Source organism: Neolamprologus multifasciatus, chromosome 12, assembly GCF_963576455.1.
Source record: "Neolamprologus multifasciatus chromosome 12, fNeoMul1.2, whole genome shotgun sequence".
In the NCBI taxonomy this organism is placed as follows: domain Eukaryota; kingdom Metazoa; phylum Chordata; class Actinopteri; order Cichliformes; family Cichlidae; genus Neolamprologus; species Neolamprologus multifasciatus.
In genome coordinates, this window is record NC_140450.1 from 35,507,326 (window position 1) to 35,518,269 (window position 10,944).

Below are 10,944 nucleotides of genomic sequence, written 5' to 3' on the forward strand. Positions count from 1 at the left end.
CTTTCTAGGAGAAACACTGGTGTATCTGACACCACACTGGGCTTTCCAGCTGGTCAATGACTCGCTGTCCTTCTCTCGAGCCGACAGCTTCTGCAGAGGGCGGTTTAGCTCTCTCATCACCTCAGACCAGAAGGAAGTCTTGGAGCTGCTTCGGCAGACTGGACTTCATTCATCCGTCTGGGTCAGGGACTCCAGCAGAGTAGCCTCCAAGCCTGTGGCACTCTCCCAGCAGTGTGAGTGAAAACGCAGTTTTAAGCTGCAGATTTTTGTTTTGTTTAGTTTTACGTGAAACACCTTTTTGTTCTCATCTTTCAGATTTGCAGTTCTCAGCTCTAAAGTTTCCAAAGGAGTCGCGTGAGGGCTTTGCACACGTCAACAAGTCCTTCCCGGCCCTCGCATCTGTCAGTGTTTGTGTTCGAGTTCAGTGGGACCCATGGTGGAGTGAGGTGTCGACCATATTTTCCTACGCTGCTCCTGTCTTTACCAATGAGTTCCAGCTGCGAGGCCAAGCAGACATGCAGGGTCGCATTTTGCTGGCGCTCATCATCCATGGGAAGCACCTACCATACAAGGCATCCTTCCCAAATGATGGTGCGTGGCATCAAATCTGTGTCACGTGGCAGCAGAATGGTGGCCACTGGGCTACCTATGTGGACGGAGACAGAAAAGACACAGGCTCAGACACAGACACTTCTAGGGAAATCTACGGTGATGGGATTCTGATCCTGGGGCAGGACCAAGACTCTTTTGGCGGGAATTTTACAGAGCCTTTCTTTGGAAATATAACTGACCTAAATGTCTGGAACATGTCTTTGGAATCACACCATGTCCGTCTGCTAAACGAATGTTCACCAGTCACCCAGGACCTACTTTTCAGTTGGAACCTTGAGCTGCTTAGTAGCCACCCTGTGGTCAAAGAGGTGCAGGCCCGTTTGTTTTGCCCGGGTAAGATGACTCCTTTTAAAATCTATAACTTAAATTTATTCTCTGCTAATAAGAGCTGTTGAATGTTGGTATACTTTGTTGGTCTTGTCAACCTTGCTTTGATGATTTTTGCTCTTTATGAAGGAGAAATACAAAGTAAAGTAGCTTTTTTAAAAATATGCACAATGTCAGACGGTTAAAGTCAAACTGCCTTGAAAGTTAGCAGAGACGTGTAATAATTAGACAGTGTTCAAATTTAAAAATGAATGACAACTAAAAAAATTAAAAATGAAATATAAAATTGTCCCAGGTAGCGCAAACTATCCTGTAAACTATAAAGATTTGATCTAAAACTGGTAAATATTTTAAATTATTGTAGGTAGGGCTGCCACAAATAATTATTCTGATAGTCGACTAGTCACCGATTATTTTTGCGATTAGTCGACTAATCAGATCATCATCCAATGGACGTAAAACATACAGCTTATTGCACCAGCTGCATCTGCTCTTATATAACTATCATTAGCTTACAGCTTTAAGTGTTTAAGGTCTGTGCTAACTAAAAATGAAGACAAGATGATAGTTTATTACATTTTAATGAAATTTGCAGATTGTTTCGGTGAAGTTTAATAAACTCCTTGTTATCTAAAATATAACAGGACACCGGAGTAAATTCTCAGCATCTCACACTTCTGATAATCAGCTGTCTGCTTGACGTTTATTCAGCTGTGTAAAAACTATAACTTTAATCTCAGCCAAACCGATTTACTCAGAAACAAATAAAATACTACAAAAAGCCAAACAATAACATTTTTAAGTTATCTAAGTGACTTATATATCATGTTTAACCTGAGTAGCGAAAGACGGTGGTGGGTTTGAAAACGATTTGCCGGGAGTCCGGTGTCCTCACGGCTCTAGTTAGCCTAGCCCCCGGCTAGCTATCGAGCTAGTGGCTAACAGACGTCTCCGAAAACGTCGGAGCGTTTTTGAAAATATGTGGTGTCTTGATAAACTGAGCAGATATTTGAGGTTTACACAGCTACATTCTCGCCTGAAAACATGTCAAACGTTTATTTTGTGACCCAGAAAGAATAATAAGAGTAATATTAAAACTAACTAGCTGCCGCCATTGTTGGAAACTGAGCTGGGCTGCGCTATGAATTCTGGGACAGCTTCTTCTTCTTCGGGGTTTAACGGCAGCTGGCATCCTTGTACATGCAGTGCTGCCATCTTCTGTTTCAGTCCGTTATTACACTCTTAAATCCTACTACTTATTCCTGCGTCTTTTGTGATCTTACAAAGCTTCAAACGACGCGTCGACTATTAAATTAGTCGTCGACGATTTTGATAGTCGACTAATCGTGACTAGTCGACTAATCGTGGCAGCCCTAATTGTAGGTTAGTTAGAAGTAACAGATAAACAAAATGTCACAGCTAAAACAGAATAACATACAAAGACAAATAAATAATGAATAAATAGTTAAAAATGTTAAATAATTAAACAGCTGTGATGAGTAAGTAAATTTAAGGTTAACAGGACAGCTAAACGTAATCTATGCATTTTATTAAAGAACTGCAAAAGCTAAAATAAATGACTAAAAAGTAATTATGTAAAGGTTAAGCTGGCCACGTGTAACACAGAAATATAACTGAATCCACTTCATTCAGTTTGATCTACTTAGTGGCAACAAACAAAAGTCAACCTGGTTTGGCCACCAGGCTGACAGCCGAGCTTACAAGAACAAATAAACAGTTGAACAGTAACCCGTGTAAAAGGTAGTCATTGGATAAAACAGTCAAGGGGCTGAAATAGTTACTTTTTTAAGAATGCGACAAAAAATACTTGTGTAAAATAACAGTAAACAGTTAAAATGTTACTGATGTATAGTCATCAGTAAAATTAAACTGTGAAAAATAATTACATCCTGTTATTCTAACTATGGAGGAGCTGATTCTAACTATACTGTCTACACAAAAAGAAAATCTTTATGACTATTTCATGTGTTCTTGCACAAAGCATCACAGAAAAGCCTTTCTGTCACATTCTTACTTTAGTATAAAACCAAAGAATTAAATTTATACAGGAAAAGTCTGGGATGCTTCCAGAACTAGCAGAAAGAAAGTGTGCAGGGAGGGCTGGATGACTGCAGGGGATTCCCAGAGCTCAGTCAGTGTGTGGGGGGGCGGCTTGGGAAGGAACAGCTCCGAGCAGTGTTGACTACTCCCCCATATTTCCTCTTACTAGATCTGAGCACAGTTTGTTTCTTATCAGCACTCAGATAGGTTTCATTTGTGTTTGCACATTACTGAGATGCAATTTGATATCATTTAAAACCATTATTCAGTTTTCTGCTTTAATCAAATGTCCATTAATTACACCTAACAAGGCTTCAGATATTCTTTTCATACTAACTCTTGTCTTGTGTGACCATTGGTACGTGTTTGCAGCAGTGCACCAGCAGGTGGAGCTACAGGGCTGCAGAACATTGCAGGGCTGGTCAGCTGAGCTTCCACAGTCGGGTCTGACGGACTGCCTCGATCTCCTGCCTTTCATCTGCAGGAGCAGCAGAGGTGAGCCTCACAGGCTGTACGCTGCAGAGGTCTGGTGCATAATGGGACTTATTTAACCTTACACCAGTTTAAGCCATTTAAATGTGAGCGTTGAAGTCAGGTCAGGGTCACATCTTTCCTGTTTGCATGCAGTTTTCAGCTGTGATGGAAACATTTGCTGTAAAGATGCTTTGTGGGAGGAGTTGATGCTGTACAAAACAAAACCAATGCCTACCACGATGACCATGAAAACGATCCTCCATGTTTTCTACACTGACTTCCTGCACTGTATTCACTTCTAATGAAATCTTCTGACTTCCCATTGCCCCTCCCACCCCCTGCCCCCCCCCCCCCCCCCCCCCCCCCCCCCCCCGCGCACATGCTCCTGTTGTTCTCCATAGCTTCATTTTACTTCTCCTGTCAGCAGGAAACAGGAAGTCACAGATCCTTCCCCAAGTTTCTTCTAAATGTTGATCAAAAGAATTGATCTATGGTAAAAAACAAACAAACAAATGGTTTCAAGCAGGGTTACTGGAGTCACAGTCCTCGACTGAGCATTAATAATGAGTAATAAAGTCTCAGTTCTTTGCCTCCTGTAACTAAATCACACTATCTGAGCTTTAAGTAAGGGAGGTCACTTCTGATTTGAGTTTAGTGTTGTGCTCTCGGAGGTTGCAGCAGGCCCAGGACTGAGTAATGATCTGTGAGCAGCAGTGCATGCTGCCCTCACTATATATCACCTGCATTCATGTCATATTGTTTTTGGCAGAGCGTTACCTGAAGATGAAGCAGATGAGTGACTCTCAGAGCTCTCAGCCCACTGCTTTCATGAGCCAGCTGATGAAGCTCTCCAACCAGAGCCAGGTACACTTCTACATGTCGTACTACATGCTTTATGTGTTTTATAACTGCACTGCATTTTTTTATATCTTTATTTAAATCTAGTAACATACTTTGCAGTGAAAAGTATCAGGAGACTGGCTCCAGGCTCCTTCTGCACCAGAGAGGTGACACTGCATGTAACAATTGCTAGTTTTGGTAGACAAGGATCGGTCCGCCAGGGTCTCTGCCCCCAGCCGCCCCTGGCCCAGAACACATTGCACCCAACCCCTAATGCGCCCCCTGAGGGTCTACAGTAGGGTGGGCTCATGTCCCTTTTTCAGGCTGTACCCGGACTAATGCCTGGCTACCAGACACACACCCTACCTGGGCCTGGCTCCAGGGCAGGGCCCCAGGAACCCTACCCCAGGCAGGGTGAACAGTTCCCTTGATCTCTGCTCATAGTGGGTCTGAATGACTCTTTGTCTGGTCCTCCCTGGTAGGGAGACGCTCCCACAAACCCCTCCACCACGATAAGGGAGCGATTCACGGAGGGGTAACTGCAACATATGAAATATTGACAGTGTGTCAGTGATATACAGATCATGCTATCATTAAGAAATCAGGTTGTTTTTTGCTTTTGTGCAGTTCGTGTCTCCTGCCAACTACATCAATCTGCATTTTTTTAGTTAAAAATAAATCTGAGGTGACGCTGACTAATAACATAACTGTTATTTTTCACCTCCTAAACACATGTGATTATATTGTTATTGTGCTATTTATGATAATTGTGACAATAATTGTGTCCAGACTTTTTAAATTTGATTTCTTATTCTTTATCAGGCTTTTTCCACTTTCCAACAGGAAAACACAAATAAAAACACATGAACTCAAATGACCTGATGTCACAGAAAGTTATTAGTAAATGTTAATCACACTAAAAACTCAGCGTCGCTGTGTCCTCTCCCAGCTGATGCTGCCATCGGCGCTGAGCAGCCTGGCCCAGGCATCCGCCCTGCTCGACGTCTCTGTCCAGGCCCTGGAGGACACCCGGGACGAGGGACTGCAGCCAGCAGACATGATGTCCCTCATACAGCTTCTGTCTCTAACTGCAGACGTCCCCTCACAGCCGTTTACCCACGACACTAACTACAGCCAGGACAACATACAGGAGCTCAGCCAGCACTTCATCAGCATAGCTGACAGCATCATCAGTGAAGAAGACACCTTAAAGTGGCGAGCCATCAAAGAGGTAGTTCACACTGAGTGACTCTGATGCTGACTGTGTGTTTTTACCTGCAGCGTCACAATATCAGATGTTTTTACACAACCTCAACTTGTCATCAGACGGTACCAGCAGTGCTTAGAGTTCCTTGTTTTCCTGCCCTGTGGCAGTCCTGGTCAGGGTCAGCCTGTGAGAGCTGGGATAGGCTGCAGCAAGCCCACACTCCAGGATTGGGTGAACAGAAGGAAACTGATGGATAAAGGCTAAATGGACTGATTCTTACATAGTACTTTTTACTCGAGTACTCAAAGCTTCATTTACCCTCATTCACAAATAAACACAGTCATCATTCTCTCCAGCATCTTCTGTTTGAACAGCCAGTTCCCCTGTTGGGAAGCACTACAGAATCAGAATGAAAAAGACGTTATTTATCCCCACGGGCCAATTAAGATACAGCCAGGGAAAATGGAAGTGGCCCAAACCATAGCCTACGACAGTTATTCTAAACATTAGGGATCATGTTCCATCTCTCAGGGAATTAATGCATATTTTGTTTCCAGATGTGTGCAATATATAACTCTACATCTGGCCTGATTACTATTGTACAGTCAGATAGAAGAATGTAGTTGTCAGCCTTCACCCACTCTTCCTGTAAGGATCCGAAGCTCAAGTAGGAGGAATAGATTTTCAAATAAATGGAATAATGGCAGCTTTTAAATTGAAAACAAGTCTTTAAGGGTCATTATTCTTTGTATATGCTGAAGAACTACTGCACATGCTTCTGCTGTAGCAACTGCACAAACTGCTAAAATAGAGGCGAGGCAGGAAACGTCTGCTTAACTCATCGCTGATTTTTCTGTTTGTTTGGAAGTTTAGTACACTCTATATTTGGAATTCAACCTTTGCTACATGTATTTAAAGTAACTTGAGTTAAAGTAACTAACAAAATAGTGGGTTCACTGGTGATCTGTAAATTCACCGTGGGAGTGGATTTAGAGTGTGTGTGGTTCTCTATTCAAGAGCTGATCCTGATAAATTCAAAATACATTTTTTTGAAATACATTCAAAATACAAATTCTGTTATTTCCTTTGTTTTTAAGTATTTGAGGTATGGCTGCCACGATTAGTCGACTAGTCACGATTAGTCGACTATCAAAATCGTCGACGACTAATTTAATAGTTGACGTGTCGTTTGAAGCTTTGTAAGATCCCAAAGACGCAGGAATAAGTAGTAGGATTTAAGAGTGTAATAACGGACTGAAACAGAAGATGGCAGCACTGCATGTACAAGGATGCCAGCTGCCATTAAACCCCAAAGAAGAAGCTGTGTCCTAGAATTCATAGCGCAGCCCAGCTCAGTTTCCAACAATGGCGGCAGCTAGTTAGTTTTAATATTACTCTTATTATTCTTTCTGGGTCACAAAATAAACGTTTAACATATTTTCAGGCGAGAATGTAGCTGTGTAAACCTCAAATATCTGCTCAGTTTATCAAGACACCACATATTTTCAAAAGCGCTCCGACGTTTTCGGAGACGTCTGTTAGCCACTAGCTCGATAGTTAGCCGGGGGCTAGGCTAACTAGAGCCGTGAGAACACCGGACTCCCGGCTAATCGTTTTCAAACCCACCGCCTTCTTTCGCTACTCAGGTTAAACATGATATATAAGTCACTTAGATAACTTAAAAATGTTATTGTTTGGTTTTTTTTAGTATTTTATTTGTTCCTGAGTAAATCGGTTTGGCTGAGATTAAAGTTATAGTTTTTACACATCTGAATAAACATCAAGCAGACAGCTGATTATCAGAAGTGTGAGATGCTCGAGAATTTACTCCGGTGTCCTGTTATATTTTAGATAGCAAGGAGTTTATTAAACTTCACCGAAACAATCTGCAAATTTCATTAAAATGTAATAAACTATCATCTTGTCTTTATTTTTAGTTAGCACATACCTTAAACACTTAAAGCTGTAAGCTAATGATAGTTATATAAGAGCAGATGCTGCTGGTGCAAGAAGCTGTAGTTTTACGTCCAATGGATGATGATCTGATTAGTCGACTAATCACAAAAATAATCGGTGATTAGTCGACTAATTGCAAAAATAATCGGTGATTAGTCGACTAATTGCAAAAATAATCGGTGATTAGTCGACTATCAAAATAATCGTTTGTGGCAGCCCTATTTTGAGGTATGAAGTACTAACCTTTAGAAAGCACCAAAAACACACAGACGTAACACTTGTATCATCCACAGAAGTCGCATCCCTAAATATAAACAGTTAAATATAGATTTCGAAACCTTTTGTTAAGCCTATTGAAAATGTATTGAATTTTATATGCAATTAACATAAAATTAGTTTCAGGGATATAGTCCTGATGAGTACCTCAGATGATTAAAGGGCTTCAAACTCCCACCCAGGGTGCTCAGGAACGTCTACCCTTGCATCCTGAGTTGGAGCATCACCTCCTGGAAGTAGAAACACATCTGATGGAACCATTTGGTCCTCAGGAAGGTAGCTCATTCAGCCAGTTCAACCTCCTGAATCTGTAGGACAGACAGCAAACGCTGCACATCTGCAGCCAGGAGGGCAGCAGGGGAACCAGCCACCTTAATAACAAACTGCCATGAGCTGGCTGCCAGGACAGAACGAATGAGGGGGAATGTTTACTGCAACTTAAGCCCCTACGTGCCAATTGTCCTCGGGCAGGGTACTAACCCGATGCATCCATCAGAGTATAGAAAGGACTCGTGTAAAGTGCTTATGTGAATGAGGCAGCTTTCGTAAAATCTTTGAGTGCTCAGAGTAGAAAAGTGCTATAAAACCCAGTCCATGTCACATGACCCAATCCCAGGTTCAACGAGGGCCAGCTATCTGCCGAAACCAGTTGGGGATAATGGCAAGAAAGGAGAGCGCTTGTACCTGAAAACTGAAATGTACTAAAGACGTGTAGAAATGGTTCTAGATGTCACTGTGCTTTGCTGAATCCCATAACTGTGAAAAAACTATTGGTACACTTTCTATTATTTATGGTCATCATATTATATTTATATTGATGGTCCATGGGCCACACTTTCAGGACTCAGGCATTACAACCTCACTGCTACGTAAACACCTGTCGCTACATTCCCTAATTTGCGAAGCTGCTTTAAGCTAAAATAACTTTTTAAACTTTGAGAACTAATTAATTGTACAAGTGGTTCCCTGCCTGCTGCACTTCCCAGAATGAGATAGCTGACTCTTGATTGATCCAGGATTGGTGATGTTTCTTTTCTTCGTCAGATGCTAAATAAAAGATGCTACATGTTAGATTGGCTTTACCCAACCTTTATACATAACCCTGCACAGATATTATATGGCCTAATAGATGTTGCGCTTATACCTCACACAAACGTGTCAAAAATTCAATTTGGTGATGAGAACACTGGTCTAATCACTGCTCAGTATCAAAAGATAGGAAGTGTGAGGACCAAGAGAAAAGGCTGTCCCACTTACGCTCCAGTGACTGGTTTGGGTAGGAAGGAACGTGGGTGTTATTTTCCTTCAAATCCACCAGAGGACAGTATGCTTCTATGGTCTGTGTTATAAGAGCTCAACATCAGCTTCAGTGATGAAGAACAGAGCTGATAAATTTAAAGTCTGCCTCCAAGTCGTTGCTTAGTCATCCAGATTTTCCCAAATTTTCTCTAATTATTGAGTAAAACCATCCACGTAACCCTGTTCACACTCACTCCACTGTGTTTTCCCTCATCTCTGTCACCAGGCTCTGTTATTCTTTCCTCCTCTGCTTCTGCACTATTGATGTGTATGGATCTGTATAAAGGTTGCCTTATGACAAGTGTTTCTCTCAGCACTTTGCCTCCCTTCCCCCTCAGAACTCTCAGTGCTCCAAGGCCAACTCAACGCAGACTCAATGATGAGCCATTTAAAAAAACTGTGCATGTGCTCATCCATAAACCTCCCTCTCTTGCTCTGCTCCCAGCTGTCTCCAAGGCTCAGTTCTTCAATGGGCAAATTGAAATCAGAATGCAGGTTTTCAATACAGACAACAGGAAATCTCTGCGTGTACGCTGCATTATAGGCCCGTCCACTGAGCTATGTGTGTGCCCAGTTCTGCTGCAACAGTGAGGGAAACAGTTAAGAGGATAAAAGTACTGTATGCATGGACATTTTGAGATCTGCCTTCTTCGGTTTGAGCAGGCCATAGTGGGCACGTGTCACTGCTGCTAACCTGCTCGTGGTCTGTGTTTGAGGTGGTGAACGGCCCCATGGACGTGGTCAAACGCATTGACCACATGGTGACCAGCCTGAGCCCTCGTTTAATGGCAGAGACCGATCACCTAACCATCCGCAGCCCCAACATCAGTGAGTCTATCTGTCTCTGACACACACACACACACATTAGAGCAGAGGGATTTGGACACAAAGGTATAACAGATACAGGCTCTGGCTTCATCATCAAGCAGTTTTAGAAAGCTAAAAAACTGCTTGATGATGAAGCCAGAGAAAAAATGCAATTATGTAACAAATGACCTTCAGAAAGATGAGATCTATTCACCAGTGATGACAGAAACACAACAATAGAACATAAAAAGGAGTTTTGTACTGATAATCAAATACACGTTTAACAAAATGATATACTATGACTAACTGCAGGATGTATCTTAGCTTTAATTTTAACATCGTAGACCTTTTTTCCAGCGTGTATTCATGAACATGGATCATAAGACACTGTTTAACAAAACTATTGAATTAGCTGTTTAGGAACTGCAGCCAGTTCAGTTGACAAGTATCGTTTGAACTATAAGGATGGTTTTTAAAGAAATCCACTGTTATTATTCAGACACTTATGGATTCAACTGTATCCAAACGATGTTTAAACTGATCTGTTAGACACTTCCTTATTGCACTGCTCAAATGGTAAAATCTGCCATTGTCCTGTGGATTTTGATGTCCTCAGTGCAAATATGACAATTAAAGCTGATTGGCTACTGCTTTAACAACTTCTCCACAAACAAACAATGCACACCTGTGTACCTGTGTTTATTTTAATGTTAAGTATATGCCTTCTCGTCTGCTGATGGTCACTTTGTATAGTAATTTTTCACCTTTCTTCACTATGTGACACTAACTTCCTCTCAGTGACTGAGTTGTCTCATTGTGTCCTCATTTATTTTATAGATCAAGGCCTGAGTAACCCAACCTTAAGTGTTTATTAAGGTGTTTGTCACACAGATATAAAACAAGCTCAGAGATTAAGCGGGTGTTATAGACAGGGTGATTAGTTTATGTAAAAATGTAGTTTGTTGTTGTTCTGGTTTACGTGCTGAAAATGGTTTTTATTTGTGTATGTTCAATGTGTTAGACTTGTACATAGTTAACCATATATGATCAAATAATGTTGAATCCTGGATATGGATTTGTAAGCA

General features: G+C 41.6%; 1 protein-coding gene across 5 annotated transcripts in view; it reads left to right on the forward strand.

Moving 5' to 3' along the window:
* The window catches only part of adgrd2 (adhesion G protein-coupled receptor D2), a 55,025-nt gene that overhangs the window by 2,051 nt on the left and 42,030 nt on the right, over positions 1-10,944 (forward strand). For all 5 annotated transcript variants that reach the window (XM_085179486.1, XM_085179490.1, XM_085179491.1 and 2 more), the window contains 6 exons: positions 9-233; positions 316-945; positions 3,373-3,495; positions 4,244-4,338; positions 5,264-5,545; positions 9,769-9,880. In XM_085179486.1, coding sequence (XP_085035612.1) covers positions 9-233; positions 316-945; positions 3,373-3,495; positions 4,244-4,338; positions 5,264-5,545; positions 9,769-9,880 — 1,467 coding nt within the window. The remainder of the gene's footprint in view (positions 1-8; positions 234-315; positions 946-3,372; positions 3,496-4,243; positions 4,339-5,263; positions 5,546-9,768; positions 9,881-10,944) is intronic.